Source organism: Notechis scutatus, chromosome Z (genome assembly GCF_049901735.1).
Source record: "Notechis scutatus isolate UNSWTSFEM ecotype Mainland chromosome Z, rNotScu1.2, whole genome shotgun sequence".
NCBI classification, from domain to species: domain Eukaryota; kingdom Metazoa; phylum Chordata; class Lepidosauria; order Squamata; family Elapidae; genus Notechis; species Notechis scutatus.
Genome location: NC_142025.1, coordinates 18548033 through 18571823, shown reverse-complemented (window position 1 = coordinate 18571823; position 23791 = coordinate 18548033). Strand labels below are relative to the sequence as shown.

At 39.8% G+C, this 23791-nt stretch overlaps 1 protein-coding gene across 5 annotated transcripts in view; it reads right to left on the bottom strand.

Annotated features, from left to right (window-relative positions):
• Positions 1 to 364: 364 nt before the first annotated feature.
• The window catches only part of ARHGAP12 (Rho GTPase activating protein 12), a 48097-nt gene continuing 24670 nt past the window's right edge, over positions 365 to 23791 (bottom strand). For 2 of the 5 annotated variants that reach the window (XM_087946547.1, XM_087946550.1), the window contains 13 exons: positions 18895 to 19020; positions 17718 to 17792; positions 17053 to 17118; positions 16286 to 16363; positions 14503 to 14607; positions 14210 to 14308; positions 13101 to 13203; positions 11327 to 11446; positions 6162 to 6260; positions 5374 to 5451; positions 4994 to 5128; positions 4417 to 4519; positions 365 to 4019 (listed from right to left, as the gene is read on the bottom strand). In XM_087946547.1, the coding sequence (XP_087802673.1) occupies positions 3845 to 4019; positions 4417 to 4519; positions 4994 to 5128; positions 5374 to 5451; positions 6162 to 6260; positions 11327 to 11446; positions 13101 to 13203; positions 14210 to 14308; positions 14503 to 14607; positions 16286 to 16363; positions 17053 to 17118; positions 17718 to 17792; positions 18895 to 19020 (1362 nt within the window). In that variant the 3' untranslated portion in view covers positions 365 to 3844. The remainder of the gene's footprint in view (positions 4020 to 4416; positions 4520 to 4993; positions 5129 to 5373; positions 5452 to 6161; positions 6261 to 11326; positions 11447 to 13100; positions 13204 to 14209; positions 14309 to 14502; positions 14608 to 16285; positions 16364 to 17052; positions 17119 to 17717; positions 17793 to 18894; positions 19021 to 23791) is intronic. The other 3 variants (XM_087946549.1, XM_087946551.1, XM_087946552.1) reach the window with 3 other exon arrangements.

Below are 23791 nucleotides of genomic sequence, written 5' to 3'. Positions count from 1 at the left end.
ACTGGCCCCTTCATCCATGCATTGGTCCTAGCCAACATTTATGGTGGGTAAATTAACAAGTCCAACAACGGCTGCTCTTTTCTGGGTGAGATGCAGCTATTCTTAGAGAAATTATTTACTGCTAATCATGCTTTACTTTGCCTATGACAACTAAGAGATGGGAAATTGAATAAAATCTGAATGAAGTCATTTTGTTGCTCACCTGCTTCTATCCTTAAAAGTCAACAGGGACCCCCGCACACAGCTACAATACCAGAAAAGAAATGAAAATTTTTTCCTGGGCTACAGGTGGTTGAAGAACAAAGAAACGTCAAGAGCTGGTTATGTATTTCAAGTGACTTTTTTAGGCAACGCAAACACAGACTGAGAGTTAAATGTTTATTTGTGTCAAAAAGAGCATCAAACCCATTGCCAGTAATGAGTAAAACTCATTTCACAGTAATCCACAGTTTCTTAATTTAAAAAGTACAAGATAACTTGAATGCCACTAATTAAGTGCCTCCCTGCATCCCAGGGAAAACACAACCATTTCCAACAAAGCAAATCCTGAATTAGCACAACGTATTTGTTCTGAAACACAGGCACACTTCTGGTAAATGCATACTGATGTATTACAGCCAATGGCTTTGATATGTTAATTGCAGCATTATATTGACTTCAGATTCTTTAAAATATTAATTTATGCCAAAATTTCATAAATTCTGTTTAGGACCTATACTTTTTTTCAATTTTCAGTAATTATTAGTTTTTATTTATGTAATTTTAAACAATCAAAAGAAATATTTAAATAACAGTCTATTTTTGGCACAACGTTTTATTCAAAGAGATTTAGGAAACAGCAGTCATGGAAATAACACTATCATATATCAAAGCCAATTAATTCATTAGCCATCTACCAAGGCAAATATAGTCAATTGCAAAAGACAGAATACTTTCTCATTGCACATCTTTTCGAAATGACAATAATAAATTGTTCTATCTTCTTAGTAACATAAATGTAATTTACCAATCCTTCATAATCTTTGGAGAAAGGCTGTTTTATACTATATTATTAAAACAGATTCAAAACTAGGAATACTTACTGCACCTGTTTTGAGACATATTCCAATTAATGTAGTTCAGAATATTTATAGGATGTTTGAAGAAGCTTAACAAGGCGATCCTGGCTTATCTTGCCAAACCATGATGCACCTTTAAGCTGAGCTAATATCTATTATACTGTGTTTCAGCTACATGACTTAAGAACATTTCTAGCTATTAACAACTTATTTGGAGAAGAATGATAAGAATATATGTTGAGTGATTAGCTTCCAGAATTATATTTGCAAAAGCCATTTATCACAAAGTCTGCTTGAAAACTATGTTAAATGTTCTCAATATCTATCTAAGAAAGAAGAAGCAAAGTTTAAGCATGTTCTAGCAATTTTGATATTTGATACAAAGAGTGTCTTTAATTTATTCTAATGATAATTTTCTAAGCTAACTGGGATGAGAGCTAATCTTCCATCAGTTTTCCCCCCAGCAATACTTTTTTTTAGTTTTATAACTGATTACATAAAATAGAATACAGAAATTAAGCAAAGTTTTAACTGATAAGCTACTATTTCTGGCCAGAATGTTCTGAAAGACAGATAGAAGCAGAAAATAAATTCTATGATCATCTTTCTGACTGAAACTAGTAAAGGAACGTATTATATAGTTTCATTCTCAAGAAATCACACATTGTTTTCAGATGTCTTAAGGGACATGTGACCTGCAAATTGTTTCTTCTACAAAAACCTCTATGATCAATAATAGAACTGGGCTTTTCTACATTGAGGTCAATATTATAGAGTTTTTCTTCTAAAGAAAGCCTTTTATATTAACGTGTTTAAATAATGCTTTAATGTTGTTAAATTAATCAAATAAAATGGTGAGGGCAACTGTCCATCAATTCTTATTGTTCAATAAGTCCCTCCTACTTATTTCATGACCATTGGGACTGTATGTCAACAATGCATTCATTGAGTCCTTGTAAGTCAAACATCATTAATATAATATATAACCAGCAACCAAGAAATGATTGGTTGGTTTGTATTTATAGTTTCAATATGGCACAACTTGTATTTCAAATCTGAAGCACCACATTCCAAACAACTAACGGTTTTATTTCATTTCCACTAGCAAATGTCAGATACAGCAGTTAGCCTAGAAAAATACAATTAAAAAAAAATCTTTTGCAGACCATGTATTCTGTAACAAAACCTTCAGAAATTATTTTACAAATCAATCTACATCATTAAAATCAAAAGGAATCATTAAGTTCAGCATTTTCATTACATCCAGACATCCATCTATTCAAATATACGTTTCTGCAATATATAGATGTTAGAATTTGCAATATATTTATCTAATATAGCTCCTGTACATATTAAATAACATCAGAGGTTCTGCTTGTAGTGCATTAACCATGTAAAGCAAGCAGTATTTTTCCAGTACCATTTGCATTAGAATTATTGGCGTGCAGATGTTAGCATTTAAAAGTGCACACAGTTTTCCAAGTAATCCATTTTTCTATAGGAACAGAATATCCCATTCGAGGTACACCAAAATACCAGTTATTAATCTACACATTCAAAGTGTAGGAGTAGAAAGTATACAACAGTGTATACACATAATAATAAAAAAATAAAACACCCAGTTAGGACTTCAGTGTGTATTTACATCTGATTTCACTATCACAGATTCATACAAGAATTCACTACAATATTATCCTCCAGTTAGATTTGCTAAATATGATTTCATCTCAGGTAACTACACTCCAGCCCTTCAGATATACCCTCCACGGGTTATATGCACCAATTCAATATCTGAAGCAATAATAATATGTGGTTAAAAACAGCCAGCTAAAATCTGAGTAATTCCAGCAATATCAATGGCAAGTAAAATTGGTGTAGTGAAGGAATTTACACTGACCACTGTTAGCACTTGTTTAATCTGTCAAATTAATAGAGAAACCTGTAAATGAGTAATGGGAATTTTCTTGTACATTTTAATTTGTGAGCTTGCATTGCACTGATTCGCTAAAACAAGCTCACAAAGTTCTTCAACTCAGTTGATAAAGAGTTTATTTTCTCTGAAGCAAGTGATAAGTCTAGGGTAACAGAGCTGTTGATTTATGACCATCATTGGTACAGAACTTCTGTCAGTAAGCAATGTGTTGCTGTGACCATGACAATTTTACAACTTTTTGCCATAATTGTTAAACGAATCACACAGTTGGTCAAGCAAATCCAGCATCCCCTTATTGGCTTTGCTTTTTGAAGGGTTGCAAATGGTGATCATGCGATCCTGGGACACTGCAACTGTTTGTTGCCAAGTATATAAACCATGATTACACGACTGTGGGAACATTAAAATAGTCATAAGTGCTAGGGCTGATCATAAGTAACCTTTTCAGCACTGTTATAAATTTGAGTGATCATTAAATAATAGTTGTAAGTTGAGGACAACCTGTATTTAAAAATCAAGATTAAAATGCCATTCTAGATAATCCTGACTGAAATTAGCTTCTTCCACCACCCCCAAAAAATCCAGTGTGTACATTTATATAAAATCTTCAGTTTAAGTGTCACTAGAATCATATAAACTTTGTAATATCCATAACATTTATTGTAAAAAAAAAAAATCAAAGTTAATAGCTTCTAAAACCCAGCAAAAATAAATCACACTCTTTTCCCGTCCCCCCCAAAAAGTGCAATACCATCAAGTTGCTGCTTGGTCCACAAACACATAATATATATTGAGATGCTGTTTTGTCAGAGCTGAGTTTTTGTCCTTCAAAGGTCAGTCTGGCTTAACAAATTCAACGTCCAAAGACTGAGTTCAATTCCAGTAGGATTAATTCTACAATCTGGTTCTGATACACTGTGTGAACCGCTATATTACCAGTCTCTTTCTCAGGTTTTAATAAAGTTGGGCCAAATACTATGGCTATACTTTGATAGGTCATTCGGTTCTTCTCTCCATTTTCTATAATTCTGAGAAAGATAGAAAAATAATTATTCAAACTTTTTAGCATCATGTTATTATGAAAACTATGTAGTATCAGTCATAAATGTTCTGACATGTGTATATGTGTAGCTAGTACGTATCTTCCTCAAGACATAATCCTGGGTCTTACTACTACTTGAAATCATTCCAGTGCTAATGTTACCAATCTGTAGAGTTTTGTGTAACATGAATTCTAGAGTCACAATTTCTCACTTTTGAGTAATGGTGTGACATTTATCAAGATACTGTTACTGCGTTGATATTCTTTCCTTTCATAATGCTGGTTCTTTGCCAAAATCACACACTTATTTATACTCTATTGGGTTTCACAAGCTATACACTTACATACACTAAGTTACATTTCTTTTCTATGTATTTACTTACTTCTTGAGGTGTTTGAACAGCACCTGCATCGTATCGTGATTTGGCTTTGGCAACTGTTTAATCAGCTCTTTTACAGCTTGAACACGTTGCCGAGGCTCTTGTTCTAGAGACAGAAGAGACAAATTCTAGGCACAATGCGATTTTTCATGGCTTAAGAGTACACTGGGAGGACATTAGCTAACACCTAGCACCATCTAGCGACTCACATGAACACTGCTTACACTGTATGATCTGCAAGAATAACTACATAGGGGTCTACAGCATCCCAGAAGGCTGCTAAGATAAAATCAGTCATAATCCATTTTATTGGGTTAATATATACAATACAGTAACATGGACATTAATCTCCTTTTTCCATCTAGTGTGTATTTGGTTGCAATTCTATTCAATAGAATTTAATAACTTTATTTCAATATGAAATTACAATTATTAATAATTGGCTTCCTACTTAAAAGAAACCGGTGACTATTAAAAACTTTATTTTTCATTTTGATACAGTCTCGCATGCAATGAGGACACTGTTGTGAATTGCTGTGAAATTCTTTTAGGATGAGCATATTTTCAAAGAAATACTTACTAATGGCATTGACAAAATCATTGAAATGGCTGTAAGTGAATAATGGTTCTGGCAGTTCTCTAAAAAACATTTTCAAAGCCCCCGTAATGACATGGATATCTTCCCATTTGCCATCATTCAAGTCCAATTTTTCATCTGAAAGAAAGAGATACACAACCACTAGCTATGTCATAACACACCTTTGGTGCTGTTGTTGATACACATAAAGATTATTCAGATAAAAAGGCAATTATAAACAACTATCAATAAACAATATCAATAAATCCAACTAATTGCAAAAATATAGACTTCTGTCATATTAAGAATATAATCTGTTCAAACCTGTTATAAGCACACATAAAGGAATTTATTGCAAATAAATTTTTTGTATAAAATCTTACCATGATTAACTGCGAATCTTAGCTTCTGTATTACTGCAAGATTACCACTAACTCTATACAATCCATCAATGTCCAATCCTAGAAAAAAATTAATTTATTTTGTTCAACAAACATTCTTACAACTTACAATTAAATCTTACATTATATATGCATGCAATTTCCTAACAGCGAAAAGGAAAAGGAAAAAACGTAAAGTGAAAATTATAGGTATAACAAGCAATTTAAGAAGTAGATTATTTCATTAAACTCTGTCATATTCAGAGATTAACAGAAACATTTCACCAATGTAGGAACTATTCTTTTCGGGTCCATCTGGGAATGTAAATTTTGAGGAGCACATCTAGTAGAAAACTAGGTTTCTCATCCCTTTCACTCCTGAGAATCCTCAGCTATAATCTGGAGAGAATACTGTTTCTACTTGGAATGTGCCTTTCTTAAACCACACTATGCTAAAACTGGGAGAATGGAACAGACATTTTCACATGTCTGTCACCCAACATGAGGACAGACGGGCAAATCAACATAATGTTTCTTCACTGGATTAGTCAAAGTTTCTTCTTCAATACTGTTTTCAAACTTTTTCAAGCTTTTCTAGAAAAGTGTTTTTCTAACTTTTTAACATAAGAGGTTTCCAGAAATTAAAGGACAACTTGGGGCTATTATTATTATTTTCTTTTAAAAATGCAACCATATCAGTATCTTGGGACATATTACATTTGTGAATACTAAGATTTTTGTTAGCAAAAATAATTTTTAATCCTAAAAAGCAGTAAGTAGTCTCTTCCTACCATGTTCTTCAACATGCTCAATGCACAGCTTCACAAATTTTGGCACAGTGCTATTTTCTCTTTGACACAAACTGCTCAGATTGCAGCCAAATACCTGATCTGAAGAGCAGAAAAATAAAAATTTATAGACGAGTGAAATGAATTTGTTAGTATACAGAATAAAAACTGATACATGCATATATATATATAAAAGACCGCGAACTTGAACATATAAATAACATTTACAATATCTCAGTCTTAGGATTGTACTATATTAGATCCAATAAACTCTTAGAAATATTACGAGTTGATTTTTTAAAATCTCTAAGTCAGTATTGAAAAACCTTTGGGGGCTCAAAGCATGCATCAGGATCTGAGTTTTTTTTTCCCTCTCAGAGCAATGGCAGCGTCCTGAATTTGTGGGAAATTTTGCCTGTTCTCTTGCCATGGACAGATGACTCATTGGTGAGACTCGATTTCTCAGGTGTGTTACCTTCCTCCGCAGACAGCCTGAGCCTACTGGATCAGCCCACCCCAATTGGACCCAATTGGGTTCCAGAGGGAACTTGGAAGTTATTCTGGAAAGCCTGCTACGTGATCCGACTGAAGCCTTGGTGACTGCGGGTGAAATAACAAAGCACCAATGGCTTTAGATTGGATTACGGAGAGCACCAGAAACCTTTCTGTACACAAGAGTTCCCGATGGTCTCCATAGTACAGGATGGAATTAAGGAACTTAAACAGGCCCCGAGTGTTGCCTAGAATATTGCTGGTGAAAGACAAGGAACAAAGATGATCAGACACGAGCTAGGGCTGCTATGAAGGCCTACCTCATGACAATAAGGGTGATGGAACTACTATTTCTGCAGAGAAATAATTTTTGCATCCACCAATAGTCGCTCAGTGGCCCTGTTCTGGCGCTCAATCACTCCTTGGAGGAAGCAAGGCCAAAACCTATCTAAAGGGTACCTGTGAAGAATATGCTACACATCTGGCAGATAAAATTGGCACATTTGCTCTGCATTGGACTCCAGTGTGTGGAGGTAGTGGGCCCTACATCTTGCAAGGTGACCTTGGAAGACTTTGAGCCCAATGAATCTGAACAAGGCTCTCTCATCTGCTAGGTTGGCCATGTGTGCTAGATCTGTCCCCCTCCTGGCTTATTAAGGCCTCGCGGGAGGGAAGGCATAAATGAATCTGGGCAATAGTTAATTCCTTATTGAGTAAGGGAGTAGTCCCGTCAGTTCTTAAAAAGGAAGAGTGGTGCACTCCCTTCCCAAAGGACCCTTGCCCGATTCAGTTAGCCTGGACAGTTTTTGTCTGGCCTCCAACCTTTCCTTTATATAGAAGGTGGAGTGTTCACATGGCAATTTCACAGAACTCTGGATGAAACAGATTATCTACACCCTTTCCGGCACGGGTGGGATGGAGGTAGTGCATCCATCCTGGCTTTTCTTGACTCCTCAGCGGCATTCAATTCCATCGATCATGGTATCCTTCTGGGCCAGCTCCGGGAACTGCATTGTGGTGGTTCTCCTCCTTTCTCCAGGGCTGGTTCCAATCGTTGATAGAGGAGAGAGATCTAACGTGAAGCACCTACTTTGTTCAGTATTTTAGGGCTCTATTCTCTATTGCCTCCTATTTAACATTTACACAAGGCCACAGCATGAGGTGATCCGTGGGTTTGGGGTGAGAGATTAGCATGCAGATGACACCCAGTTTCATATCTTTACTCCATGTTCCTTGAGTAATGCCCTGGATGCCATATCCCCATGTTCTTGGGCCTTGGATGGGGCAAAAGGGGCTCCAACTTAACCCAAGCAAAATGGAGTGGCTGTGGTTAGTTGGACCCCTGGAGACAAGGTTCTTCCACCTCTGATTCTGGATGGGGTTACCCTGCCCCAAACAGACCCAGAATGCACAATATGGGAGTTCTCCTGGATCCATGGCTCCTGCTCAAAGAGCTGGTGGCAGCCATGGCTAGGAGGCCCTTTGCACACCTTCAAGTGGTGTGCCAGTTGCGCCTGTACCTTGATCAAGAGGCCCTGCTCACATTAATTCATACCCTTGTAACTTCAAGGTTAGACTACTGTAATAGGCTGTATTGTAATGCTGCCCTTGAAGACCATTCAGAAACTCCAACTGATGCTGAATGCAGTCACGCAGGTTAGTAAATGGAGCCAGATATATGGCACACTAATAACCACTCCTGCATGAACTGTACCGGTTATCGGTGTGTTTCTGAGTGCAATTCAAGGTGCTGGGGAGTTCTTACAAGCCCTGCCTGGCTTGAGACAGGGATACCTGAAGGATCGCCTTTTTTCAAAAATCTCTACCCATCCAACTAGGTCTGTGATGGCGAACCTATGGCATGCATGCCCAAAGTGGCACGCGAAGCCATGTTGCCCGGCACGCACAGCCTTGCCTGTTCGTCTTGCGGGTTTCTGGTATGCATGCGCGTGCGATGATCAGCTGTCCTTCATGTTCATAGCAGTGCCAAAAACCGGTTTGAGCATGCACGCCTGCCAGTTGATTGTCGGGTGCGCGTGTGCGCCAGAACCCAGAAATTTGGGTTTTCTGGAGTGTGATCCCTTTGCGTGTGCGGCAGTGCTCAAAATCGGACTGTGCATGCACACCGGCCAGCTGATCGTCAGGCACACATGCGTGCTAGAACCCAGAAGTTCAGCTTTTCCAGAGCGCAGCCCCAACGAGTACATGTGCACGTTTCCACATACCTTTTCGGCACTTGGTGCCGAAAAGGTTCACCATCGCTGAACTAGGTCAAGCAGAATAGGCATGCTGCAGATCTCATCAGCTAAAGAATGTCAGCTGGCAGAGACCAGAAGATAACCTTTTTTTTGTAGTGGCCCCTGGTATATGGAAAACTCACTTTGGGGTTAAGAATGGCCCCAGCCCTTTTTGCTTTTCATATGGCCATAAAATCTTGACCACAGTTTGAGTCTGGGGCACTGAATGAATGAAGAGCCCCGTTTTATGACTATATTGCTAATTGGTCAAATAATCAAATAATTTGCTCTTATGTATATTTATTTATTTATTTATTAAATTTGTTTGCCATCCATCTCATTATGAGGTGAATTGGAGGTTTTTACTGTTTTTATTGTTTTAAAATGTTTTTCAATTTTTTTAATTGCAATATATTTTTTTAATAGTAAAGCTGCCCAGAGTCACCGACTGAGATGGGCAGCCGTAGGGAATGAACAAACAAACAAACAAACAAACAAATAAATAAATATGTATTGAGGGGGTAACTTTCAGAGGGCATATTTGCCCAATACCCTTACCCACATACATACATACCCAGAAAACACTTTTCGGTACATTTTGTACGTGGATGAGCTGTAACAAACATTGTAAAATTAATGCTGTACTCTATGCTTGCTAGTTTACTTATTTAATTATGGATCATTCTCCTCAGTCAGGGGTGTCAAACTCAAGGCCTTCAGGCCAGATCTGGTCCGCAGGGCTGCCCTGGAAACAGCAAAGGACCAGCCTGCGGTATCTCTGGCAGAGAAAACAGAGCTCTGGAGGGTCCTCCCGAGCTCTGTTTTTGCTGGCAGAGGGTTGCAGGAGATCGTCGCAGTTGAAAAAGGAGCTCAGGAGGTCAGGCATGGCCCTCCCGGGCTCGGTTTTCACTGGCAGAGGGTTGCAGGAGCCCTCCCATACTAAGTGTTTCAGGAGACCATCACAGCTGGAAACAGAGCTCGCAGGGACCATGCACGGTCCTCCTGGACACAGTTTTCGTTGGCAGTGGGTTGTTGCAGTTGAAAAAGGAGCATGCAAGGGCCATGCACGGCCCTCCAGGACTCCATTTTCACTGGCAGAGGGTTGCAGGAGGCCGTCACAGCCAGAAACGAAGCTCGCGAGGGTCACTCACAGCCCTCCAGGACTCTGTTTTAGCTGGCACAGCGTCATAGTCGGAAATGCTTGGGAGCCCATTTTCGTTGACAGAATGCTCGAGCCACCACAAGCACCCTGACACAGGTGACATTGAGCTAGCCTAGTCACACCTACCCCAGCCTCCTGAGGTCAAACACAACCCTGATGTGGCCCTCAATGAAATCAAGTTTGACACACCTGTCCTCAATCCAATTTTGAGGAACAGACATTCCATTCTGGCTCTTTAGTTCACTTCATTTCAGTAGACAGAAACACCTGAACTTAAAGGTGCCAATGGAGCAAACAGCATAGATTTCCTTTTACTCTATTTTTAAAGAATTAATTTTATAACAGTTTTATGTTCTAAGTAGATCTTAGTGATCTACTGTAAGTTTTATGTTCTAAGTAGATCTTAGTGATCTACTGTAACAGTTTTATGTTCTAAGTAGATCTTAATGTCTACTCTTTTTTAAACAGGCCCTTCTATTATCCTGATGAAAACCAGAAAGTAGATCCCCCCAAAATATTTTTTTCCAAAACGCAACCAGACTTTCTTGGTGTTTTCTTTGAAAATATTTTGCTTCTCATCCAAGAAGCAAAGCATTTTCAAAGAAAACACCAAAAAAGTCTGGTTGCATTTTGGAAAATATATATATATTTGGGACAACCGTGACATGGTTAATTGAGAATCTGCATAGACATTTAGAAAGTAGATGGATGATCAATGAAACTCCTGAATTTTGATCAAGTTTGATACCTGCAATGAAAAGTTTCCAAAGTGACAGTTAAAGAAATAAGTGACCCAACAAAATTAGGTTTGTAGTGTTATTTTACCCGTAAATCTTAAAACTCAACATTTTTAACTTTCCCCATACCACAAAAATATAAATTACTGGATTTTTTATAATAAATAAATTACCATAATTTCTAATAGCAGATCAAGCTTACTGTTTCATATTGATAGAAAACAACCATAATATTCTTTATAGTGAGGTCTATTTTTTAAATTTATCTTTGACAAATGTAACATTATTTTCTTTAAGTTTAATAGAAGCTCTTATTTGTTCTTTTATATAATATAATACATATAATCAGATTCTAACAATATACTGAAATTGTGACAATGTTTCCTGCTACTTGCAGTAGCAGAAGCCTTCAATATGTGCAGCTTTGAAGTCAGAATGTCTCCACCATTTCCTAAGGAAATGACTATTTCCTCACACCCAAGTAATCAGCATGAATCACTATTTTCTAGTTTTATTGATTAACAAATTCAAAAGTTTTACCCTTAATGTAGCCTTTTTCACGGACTGCTTGTAAGGTAGGTCTGCGGATTAAAAACTTCTTCAATTTTGTTTTAGTCTTCTTTTGTTCCGAAGAATCAATACTGCTAGATATTTTTAGTGCTGAAAAACAAGAACATTTCAAATAATGTTTGACATTAAGTATTTTCTAATTTTTAAAACAAATTAATAATAAATTCCACAGGGACAAAATAGTGTGATCATTTGGAAGATGTTTATGGGAAAATATTGAAATGCAACATAATGATTAACAGAAGTACGATAGCATACTTGACTTTTATATAACCTTCTTTAAATTTCTATTTATATTAACAATTATTTTCTTTGGATAACAATTCAAACATCATGTGGCCCTCTTCCTAAAATGTTTACATAAACATAAAAAACAAGTATTTTAAAAGATATGTTTACATTCTATCAGAAGGACTTATGATCAACTCTATTCAAGGTTGTGACACATATCACCACTGGGACAGGCCTCCCATTGGCATGTGGTGAAGATGGAAGAGGAATGAACCAGTTATGAACTGACATGTGGCCAATCAGGAAATGAAGAGAAAGTTCTATCCTGGTATCCAGAGACTGTTAGGATCTAAGAAGAAACAGACTTAGGCTGAACCCTAGCAAGATGGCGTGGCTACCTTTTAAAAGCTGATTGATACTGAAGAAAGTCTGTCTCTTTCTTTGGATGAGCCACAGCTTCTGCAGACAGAGCTGGCTCACTCATGAAAGCCTCTGCACAATTACATATTCTGTAGCAGTTTCACTGTTCCTGGAGTGAGGAACACTTTGCTGGTTATCATTCATGCTCTTGATATGTGACTCAGTCTACATGAGGCTGTCCCAAAGGACCATCCAGAAGTGGTAGCTGATTCAAGTGCATTATGGAAAAGATGTGTAGCATTATGGCATGCCTAGGTGATATCTCTACACTGGGAGCTGCACTGATTGTTGTTAGCTTCCAGGTTCAACCAAAGATGTTATTTTTCAAGCCCAATATGGCTTAGGATCTAGGTTGTTCCAAGATGATCTCATCCAGGTGGAATCCAGCTGTCCAGTATGACTGGAAAGAGAAACAAATGAATATTTCTATTTTTGAAGGTGTGTTGTCATCAGACTCCATTGCGTGAATCTTCTGATGTCCACTCCACTTTGAAAAATGTTTCCCCAATAAGATGAGCACTTTCAATAACAGAAAAGTTATTCTGTTTCCAAGGATGAAGGCACTATTAATAACTGAGTTTATAATTTATTTTATTACTTTTGGTGTTTGAACTGTTTTAATTTTATTTCTCCAAATATAATTATTTTGGAAGTAAGAGCATATACTATCTCAGGTTCTTTGCCTTTAGAAGTAGCATTGGAGCCAGTAAAAACTGACTATACTGTGTTGAAAAAGGCCTATTTCTAAATATAGCAATGATTAATTACATGTTACCCACTCTGGATAAAAGAAAAGCATTGGTGTTTGGTCTCTACTGTTTCAGTTTTTGGAAGAATATATTTATTGAGGGGGAAAAAATCATTGTATTCATTTCAAGCCTCATAGTGTATGATGATAATACTTTTGAAGTTCTGAAACAAGTATAAGGTGATTAGACAAGCTGCAATACTACATCAAGTGTTAATATTTCCTTTAAAACTGCTGCAATAATGAAAAAAAGTCTACATTTTTTATGTGTTCGAGAGCTAAAATATTTTTTATGGTGATAATGAACAAGAAGCATGTCCACTTAACTATGGAATTGAAACTTACAACGAAGTTTTTTAGAATCTCTATGGTCCTTTTCCTTGTCTTGTTTTTCCAGTCCAGGCGAATCTGGCATTTCATCATCCAATGCTTCTTCAGACTCTACTGTCTAGTGTAATTCCACAACAAGAATTAATAAGTTGTCTTCCTACAGAATTATGTTACAAGATATGTTTTATAAAGTGTATTTCTTCAATCATGATCTCAAAGTAGAACATCATTTTATGAAACTGAGTATATTGATGTTAAAATTGATAACAGCAATTTATATAATGCAAAAGTCACCAATCTGAAAAGAGAGATCTGAGAAAAATTATCGATGTTGTTGCCAAGCTTCAACACTGAGTTAATGACAATACAATTAATATCATCTGTCAATATAATTTACAATTTCTTTCAGATATTTTTTAAGTTCAAATCTTTATTTTTCTTGATTCCATATCCAAAAATAAAATGAAATTATAGAAGAATAAAAGGCTAATAAGCTACATAAATAAATCCTTCCAAATTTAACAAACTCACTGTGGCCATGAATGACTTTGTTATTAAAGGAACTTGCCCAACACCTTATGTCTTATAATATCACATACCATATAATGGAAGCAAAATAGAACTTTTCAGGCATTTCATAGTATAGTAGAGGTCACTCCACTTCTTCTGGTGAATCCTTTATTACAATCATTTGCATATAGTGAGTACTCTGGCCCTAATTCTCATATATCAAAAAGTTCACACCCTGCACAGATCTTCAATATTTTTCAAAGAGCTAAAAACTCTCTGCTCCTAATTCTTCCTCAGTCATTCAATTAATCTAGGAAAACGCATTCCAAATAAAGCCAATACAATGTAAATGCAGCTGCTTCGTAGTATTCATTTGGATCTTAAATAGAGTTTTCTAAATATATATTGCCCTTTGGTTTTGGCTAAATCCCATTGGACAACCATAATGTATGCATTTATTCAAAATGGGTGTAGTCTTCATTTACCATGCATAAAAGCTTCTCACCTTTTTCCTCTTTGAATGTTCAAGAGCAGAGGGTGATTCAGTTCTACTATTCTGGTTTAAAATAATGATTTACATTGATTCAAATATTCGGCTATAATTAAGAATTTACCTGGTTACTGATAGCATATTCAAGAACTCTAAACCACTCCATAATAGATATGTCATTGTCTGATTGAATTAATAGTTCAGTTCCCTGGCGTGTTTTCATCTTTAAAATAAAAGAAATAATGACATTAGAATCAGGATTCATATTTTAAGCATTCCCCCAAATATCCTGATAACCACAAAAACAACATATTTAATATATTCTGAAATGATCCCAACTTGCTTTTTGGCTCTATATGTTCTATAATCTACAATAATAATGGCTGACTCAGGATCTCTCTTTCCTACAAAGTTTACCTCGATCACATTTTTCTTGCTCGATTTCTCCTTTGAAGCCCAGTCAATGGATGCACCTTTGAGATCTACCGTGAATTCTGGTTTAGACTGATTGACTCCAAACTTCTGAAATATTAATAAAAATGCATTAAAGACATAGATATAAATGATATTAGGAAAGTCTCTTGCGCAATATATTTAAAAAATATGAAATAAATAGGATACTGCTATTTCAGGTAGTCTTTGACTTATACCTATGATTAAGCTCACAATTATGGCCACAAGTCATGCTGGTTATTAAGCAGATCACCATGTGACTGTGCCAGATTTTGTCATCTTTTTTGCAGTGTTTGTTAAGTAAATATTGCCATTAATAAACTAGTACCACAATCATTTAAGTAAGTGTAGTGAATATTGAGCAAATCCATTGTACTTAAGTAGTTCTGAATAGATTCTTTGTAACTTTGAACAGCATAAATCAAGGACTATCTGTACTTAAAATAACTTGTTTGCTAGTTTCCGATTTAATGTGAGTGCATTGTTCTCCTCTTCCTCTTCCAGTTCCTCCTTTTCTTTATCTTAAGATCTATAATATGCTTGTATTGGCTAGAAGAATAGGATTGTTTTTTTGCAAGTTTCACAAAAATGAGTAATTTTATTGCCACTGAAATATTTTTGGACCGTCGGAGACATCAAAAGGCAGGAATCAAGATTTCTGGAAAGGATATCAGTAGTTGGATAGATTACTGGCAGAGATAGAGATATGACTACTGTTAAATCTATGGCAAAACGGCCACTGCCTTAAAACAAAATGTTTTGAAATACACAAAATTGTCCAATGATACATAGAAGGAAAATGAGTTTACCTATACCAAGATTTATTAAATATACTGGAAGCGTCAGTGACACTACAATCAATGACTGTACTAAACATTTTAAATTAAATTATACTTATTATAGCGATTTTGGATATATAATTGAAAATCGGCAAGGAAGCTGGCTGAGAAACTGGTTAAGTGGAAAACTCCTTCACACATATTTTCAAAAGAAGCTTGTATGATGCTTTCAAAAGGAAATATTTTACTACCAACATTAAGTCAGAACAAGCATAGAGGAAATATTATCAGCTTATAATATTATATCGTTAAAATTCTTGTATTCAGATAGAAAAACTCTGTAATGGTGTCAATTATTCAGTCCAAAATGTGAGACAAAATGCTAGACAAGGAACTTTTTTATTTTGCCATAATCAAAATTGGAAGTTGGATACTTATCATGATTTAAGATAATCATTACGTCACATTTCAGTTCCACTGATTTAAAGTACGCCTTGGCAATTTGAACTGAAAAATAGCTTTTTCTTTGATGAGATAATTTACATTCAATTAACTTCTAAACTGATAAAGGAACAGCCGTTTTCATGAGTGCAAATATTTTTTAACCCATGACAATCACTTCTGCATTATTGCCGTTTATCCCAACTCATGCGAGTCATATAATGTAGCTATGTATAACTGTACTATTATGTTTCCCCCAAAATAAGACCGGGTCAGTTTTTGTTCCAAAAGATGCATTAGGGCTTATTTTCAGGGAAATATGGTACTAAAATGCATCCATCTGGCTAACGGTCTTAACTGGGGCTTATTTTTGAGGTAGGGCTTATATTACAAGCATCCTAAAAAATCATGCTAGGGCTTATTTTCTGTTTGGGTCTTTTGGGGGGAAACACAGTAACAGCCCAAAGGAGGAAAAGTGATTTGCAAAATGCATTTTTAGAAAACTTGACAATCTTTTTAGTACTTACCCAACTAGTTCCACTTCCTTGAGTCTTGGTAAACAGCAATGAGGAACCTTGCAATACTGCCCAAGATGACATCCAATTCTTTCTATAAAGGAGGTAAATATTTGTACATAGTTAAGAATGCAGTGCTAAAATAAGACAATGGTAAATCAACAAATAGTATTGTTGTGCTTACAGGCATGCCTCTTACTGACAAAGTAGACACTTGTACAAATCATAGAAATATGAAGGTTACAGAAAAATATTTATACATTAGACAAACTCATTACACGAGCTTTTATATATTGGGCAAATTTATAATATTACATTCACACATGTAACTTAATCTGTAGTTCAAAAATATGTAAACAAAATGGTTAAGTATCTATGAATTTCACAATGAAAAAAAATTGTGATAAGATAGTATGAAACAGAATCTAATGAAAATTAAGCTAGCATTATATTTAAGGCTTGAGACTGCAATTTAAAGTCTTCAGCTCATCATGTTTCTTAGAATGATTTCGATTGTAAAGTTTATCAACTCAATTTCCACTGGAATCAATGAGATTTGTTTTGATAAAGATGTGTTAATAATATTCTGTCACATTATTTCATGCATTAGTGTGACACTTGAACAAATCAAAACTATAACTTGAAAGACCTTGAATTCCTACAAAATATTTAATATATACCCTGAAGTAGATTAGTAAATTTATATTAATTTTTACTCAATAATTTTTTATTCCAAAAAACCCCTAAGACTTAAAAACTTATAAATGCTATGGTAGTACTTGCCGGACTTTTTTCCCATTTTCTGTAATTTTAGTTACATTTAATAATCCATACTTCTCTTGGTCCTGGAGAAGAGAAGAAAAAGAAATTTAATAAAGATTTCTGTTCCCCTAAAGAGGAAATGGGTTATTTCATTTTATATGTACTCTCCAGGAGGGGAAAACAATGGAGATCTGAGTTGCAAACAGAACTCTCTGAATTTTATCTAACTTTTCAATATTATAATACATAAGGGTTTCCCCCTCCCTCCATTAATTTCAAGAGGCTATCAACTTTGTGTTTGTTTTCAAAGTTTCAACTGAAAATAAAAGAAGCTCAAGGTCTACCAGATTTGCCAGATATATATTAAAAGATGCTATGGATTTACATGATCCCCAGTTTTCTAACCCTTAGTTGTGCCCTCAAAGCAATGGCTAATCTGGGTTGGCATATAATTGGCACATTAATTTCCAACTACTGACTTAGTGTGCAGGCACAGATTTGAATGTCTCAAACTCTTAACCTGGATTAGGAGGCATGTTCTGTTAAAATTCTGAGAAATAATTTATAACATACATTAACAAATGTATCCCAATATGCACATATGATATATAGATAGATATAGATAGATATATAGATATACAGAGAGAGATTAACAAGGCCAAATATTTGTATTTGTACTGACTGTGGTTTGATGCCTTGGTGAGGAAGGAGAGGATCCATTCTCAGGAAATGCATTCTTTGCAGGAAAAGGGAAATCCTATAAAAGAAATTCATTTAATTAGTTATATAAGGGAAATAAAACAAGAACAAGCTTCTAAAGCAAGCTTATGGATTTTTAAATGGATGGAAAAGGTAGGAATACTAAAACAGTGGAATATGAATTTAAGATTTTTATTCTACTGATTAGCTTATTTCTATAATTTATTTTTGGAAGAGCTCAGTTTTAGTTATCTCCGAAAATAATCCACAAATAAATCATATTTCAAATACTAACCAGCTCCTTATATGTGGGAACAAGCAGGAGTTCAGAAGTATTAATTGAGAAATATAAAATAAGGCACACTTTTTTGTCTCCGAAAAGTGAGTGGAAATGTCTGTGTGTCTTATGGAGCAAATATTGCCGCACTCATGCACTGGCCCCAACCCTTCGGCCATTTTTGGCCTCCTCGTATCCCGTTTTCAGCTTCCACACGTCGTTTTTTTCCTCTAAGAAACTCAGGAAGATTTACATAAAACTTCCCTTAATTTTCATCTTTACAAATATTCTATGAAGTCGGTTGGGTTGGACAACAAGTAATAAATTTGAAGTCACCCAGTGAATTTCATAGTTCCACTTAAGGGTCTGAACCTAGTTCACACTTAGCAATAACCAGTATGATGTTCTTGCTTCTATTGGTTCTGCTTACCATTGTTTAACCCTTGGTATTCTTTAATTGGTTGGTACTGTGTATTCTTTATCTTGTCTATTGTACTTTGTTACCTTTTGCTGGTTAGGATGTATTTTAAGTTTTTAAACATGATTCCTCAAATACATACTGATTTCAGACAGATAAAGCAAAAAGCAACCATTAGGGATCCATTTGAGATAATGCCATAATTTTAAAGTCAGAAAACTAAAGTCTTAACAATCTATTCGCAACAACCACCTTTTAAAAAGTTATTTGGAGAAAGCAAATACAGTTTTTCATATATTTTCATTAATACCTTCTATATTTAATGCAAATTATTTCCCAAAAGTAGAAACAATATTTGAAATAGATTATATTGTATTCAGGATTTAATATGGCATTAACTTTTATGGAAGTCAAGGTGATTATGCAGTAAATAGAAGGCCAATCGATTATTTAAATTGTACCTACCTTGTCATTTGTGTCCAACACAACACAGCTGTGCCTCCATTTTGTTAAAACTACTGGTTCCTGAAGTCTCCTCTCCAAACTTCTGCTTTTAATTATTTCTTTTTGCTGTTGTAGCGAAGCATTATACTAATGAAAATAAAATCCACATGTAAATGTAATTAAATCTGGACTGATAACAAAACATAATATATGGACAATCCACTAGAAAGAATTTTAAATAGTATTTTCATTAACAGAACATGTATATACTTCTCTTCTCAAGAACTGAAAACATATCTAGTATCTTGGACCTTTGTGACATTCAAAAGTATTTTAATCTTTAAAAAGCCCTATAAATTAATCCATCAGTCCTACAAGATACTTAAAATTAATATTTTGTCACTCATCATACACATCAGTTCTTTGGCATCTATATCTATTTATACAAGAATGGCATTTACATTTGCGTCCAGCCAGAATCTAGATTAATTCAACCTATGCAATATTCTACTTGTTTTGTTATTCATATCCGAAGAACTTTTAATAGAGGGAAACAAGAGGCAAATTAAATAAAAATATCTATGCATACTGAATGGATAGTCCCAAAAGGTTACTTTAACCAAAATGAAGAACTGTCATTCCTTTTTCAAAACTTACGTTGTTTTGTATCTGTTGTTTTATAATTTGCATACTCTCCTTACATTCACAATAACAGGAAAACATCGAACCAGCAGCAAAATATAGTACAAGTAGTTGTTACAACTGCAATTGGGACTGGCAACTCTATCATTAAACGATGTGGTCACAAAGTAAAATATCACATGATTGCACTAACTTACAATGTCAGTTCTAATTGTGGTTAAAATAATTACTCATGGTAAATACCGTATATACTCGAGTATAAGCCGAGTTTTTCAGCCCATTTTTTGTGCTGAAAAAATCCCCCTCGGCTTATACTCGAGTCAGATTCCCTCTGAAAAAAATGGTGTAGAGCTCCGGAGCTGGGCAGGCGCTTCCCTGCTTCCGTGTTTCCTTTGCAACTTTTAAGCATGGGGGTAATCGGAAGCAGAAAAGTTCTTGCATGAGAATATATTTTTTCTTTTTTAACTGTTTTTAGGGGGAAAGACCCACCGTCATGTGAGAATGCTCAGACACGAAATCTATCCACCCGAAAATAAGTGTGTGTGTGTGTGGGGGGAATTTTAACAGAGGGAAGATGTAGGGAGAAGGCAAAAGCGACGGGAGATCCTTCAGGGGAAACTGAGGGGGAGACTCACCCTTGGTCCAGATGAGCCCCTTCCCGCCCTAAGGAAGCAGAGGCAGCCAGCAAGGGCAGGCAAGCCCCGCTTCACAGACTCTGTCCGTCCTCGCTCCCACCCAAAGCCACGAAGTCCCCCAATCGCGCAGCCCAGAATCGCCCTCCCCTCAGGGGCAGCAACGACGGCCGGTTTTTCCCGAGACAAGAAGCTCCGCCGTGCAATGAAAGCACCCTGGCTCTAGGCTCGCGGGCTCAGAAAACAACGCGAGCCGAGGTAGCTTCGGCTCCGCGCGCTTCTCCAACATCCGGCACCGCCCTGTTCTATGTGCCGGGCCCGGCAAGTCCGAGCAGCCAGCGCGTGGAGCAGGACGGCGGCGGACATCGTTGGCTGCCTCTTTCGCAGCACGGGAGGCCTCCCTCGGCTGGCCAGCTGCTCTCCTCCTTCTCTGCCTGTTTGTTCTGTGTGACCGAGGAGGAGGAGACCGGCCGGCTGGTTGGGGGAGGCTTTCTGCGCCGAGGAGGCGGCTGCTGGTGTCCGGCTTTGCTCCGCTTCTCTGATGGTCCGGCGCGGCCCTGTTCTTTACTTGGACAGCCGGGCGCCCGCAACGGCGCCCACGGCGGCAACAGGCAGTTCCGCCCGGGCTCCGCTCAGGTGTCCGGCTGGGGCTGTTGGGAGTCGCTGCCGCCGCGCGCCCCAGTCCCGTGTCGCCTCGGGAAGGGAAAGGCAAAGCGCTTTTTGCCTTTCCTTCCGGCTGGGGCTGTTGGGAGTCGCTGCCGCCGGCACGGCCCCAGTCCCGCGTCGCCTTGGGAAGGGTGGGGCAAAGCGCTTTTGCCTTTCCCTTCCCGGCTGGGGCTGTTGGGAGTTGCTGCCGCCGGTGCGGCCCCAGTCCCGTCGCCTCGGGAAGGGAAAGGCCACGGCTTGGAAGGCCGCCGCTGGAGCGAAGCTGCACGCAGCCGCTGCGCTTAGCATCAGATCAGGCGCGCCGGACGGTTCCGACCGAGCCCCGAGTGTCGTCTTTGGCGCCTGCCCAGCACCGTGGAGCTCCCTGTACCGGGAGAAGGGGAAGACCCCCGGGCGGGGCAGGGAGAGGAGCTTCTCCCGCCCCTCTTTCCGCGCCCACCGGTGTCCCCGCAGGACGACCCCCGCCCGCAATCGCCGCCGCTTGAAAGAGACGGGCCGGGGTGGGTAGAAAGGCGCCGGGCGCTCTTGGAGAAGGTCCCGCGTTCGCCTGTCTGCCCGCGGATGTCAGCGGAGCTTTGCCGCTGCTTCGTCCGGGGTCTCTGGGCAAACACGTCCACCCGAGCGGGCTTGTCGCCTCCGCACGCAACGCAGCGCTGCCTCGGATTCCCTGTCCGGTTGCCCCCTTTTGAGGGCGATGGCAGTAAACTGTTCCTGTAGCAGCGGCTGCTCCTCTTTCCCGGCGGGGCTGGTGAACGAGGCTTCGCAGGGCACCTTCGGCTCAGCAATTCTCTCCGCCGGAGCGGCTGGTCCCGGGAGGCCGGCCCCTCTGCCCGGAGGGGCTGTGGGGGAGGGGGCTCCGGTCCGGCCTTCCGAAGCCGTGAATTCGTCCCTCTCGCTGATACGCCTGAGGCGCCCCTGGTTGCCTTGCCAGCTGGTTCCTCTGCCACAGAGCGAAAGAGGCGCTTCCCTCGAGGAGAGCAGGGGATGCCGGTCCTGAGGCAGCCAAGTCCCCCCAAATGCTCGCAGTCCCACCTGCCAGCCGGACGGTCGCCGCGCTTCCCTCTGGACTCTGCCGGTGCCTGTGCCCTCCAGAAGGCAGGAGGGTCACCCGGGTGTTTTTGTTTTTAGCAAACCTGAGAGGAGCACCAGGGTGGGGAAAAGGGAACACGTGACTACGCAGGAGCTGTTCTGGGATTCTTTCCTGCTTCTTGTGCAGTCTCACGCCCCTCCCGAGAAAGGACACCCTGACCCCCATTTGGGACTTGCGCCTGACAGGGGCCTGATGGAGCCCAGAGCTTTGGAAGTCATTCATTCTTCCAGGCTGCACATGAAGGACATGAAGAGCTTCCAGGCTCTTGAGAAGGGCGGGGGAGGAGAGGCCAGCCTGATGAGGTCTCTGCTCCATCTGACCCTGGAGTAGTGGGGTAGTTGTGATTGCAGGGAAGCCAGGCAACAAATTACAACTCTGGCCTGGCGGGTTGATTCAGACCGCCCTGAAGGAGGACAGAACCCACGTGAAGTTGTGATAACATTCAGAGCCAAAAACAGCCCCCCACCCCTCTTCGGAGAACCCAGTAGTTCCCACCAAAGAGAAGGCGAGGGTGCAAAGGCTGGTCTGAACACAGCTCAGATCTGGCTTTTTAATCAGGGCCAGGGGAGCCCCCTGAAATGCAGGTCCTGGGCCGCATCCTGATACTTTCCTTGGTGCTCTGGGCAGAAGTAACTGGCCTGCTTCAGTCACAGTTCAGCAGAACACCCCACTAAGTACCCCAAGGTTTAGTGAACCATAAATCACTGTTGGCTCCAACAAGGGGACAGGACAGGAAGAAGTAACTGGGGTTTAGTAAATATAGAATCATTTAAATCCCAATCCAGATTGAATCCATACAGTCCATACAGTCTTAACTCTCGTTCATCCTTTTGATGAATGTTTTGTTTAGGTTGCCCCTGGCTCTTCCGGGTCTCGGTTTGGCCAGCGTTTCTGCTCAGGGGTCCAGTAAGGTTGGGGGGGGGGGCGAAGGCTGCCCCTTCCGCCTCTACGGATACAGCTTCTGCCCAAGACTCCTGCTGTGTTCTGCCAAGGGCCACCGCCCCCTGCTGGTCACCACTGGCAGCTCCCCAGACCCTATCAAGGCTGGGTATCCACAAGAGAAAGAGTCCAACTGTTGGCAGCAGGGGTGGCAGGTGCCCGCAGTTCCAGGCCAGTTGCTTTATCAGGGCAATGCAGCAACTGAGGGATACTCAAAGAAGCACCGATCCAGATGCCAGACTGTTGCCAAGGACTTTTCTGAGCGAAAGAGAAAGGAAGGGCTCCGTGGACATCAGGCCACTCCAGGCAGGCTCCGGGTTCAGCGTCTTCAGTGGCGAGGGACGCCTCCTAAAGGACTGAAGATTAGGGGCCCACTCCCTTCTAGGACACGGTAGGATTGGCCGCCTCCACGCAGGAAGCTTCTCTCGCCCCCACCTTGTTTGTGGGAGGCAGCTGGACGTACCTGGGCTCCTGGGGCCAACCCAGAGGCAACGCGGGACTGGGGCCGCACCGGCAGCAGCAACTCCCAACAGCCCCAGCCGGACACCTGAGCGGAGCCCGGGCGGAACTGCCTGTTGCCGCCGTGGGCGCCGTTGCGGGCGCCCGGCTGCCCAAGTAAAGAACAGGGCCGCGCCGGACCATCGGAGAAGCGGAGCAAAGCCGGACACCAGCAGCCGCCTCCCTCGGTGCAGAAAGCCTCCCCAACCAGCCGGCCGGTCTCCTCCTCCTCGGTCACACAGAACAAACAGGCAGAGAAGGAGGAGAGCAGCTGGCCAGCCGGGAGGCCTCCCGTGCTGCGAAAGAGGCAGCCAACGATGTCCGCCGCCGTCCTGCTCCACGCGCTGGCTGCTCGGACTTGCCGGGCCCGGCACATACAACAGGGCGGTGCTGGATGTTGGAGAAGCCGAGCGGAGCCGAAGCGACCTCGGCTCGCGTTGTTTTCTGAGCC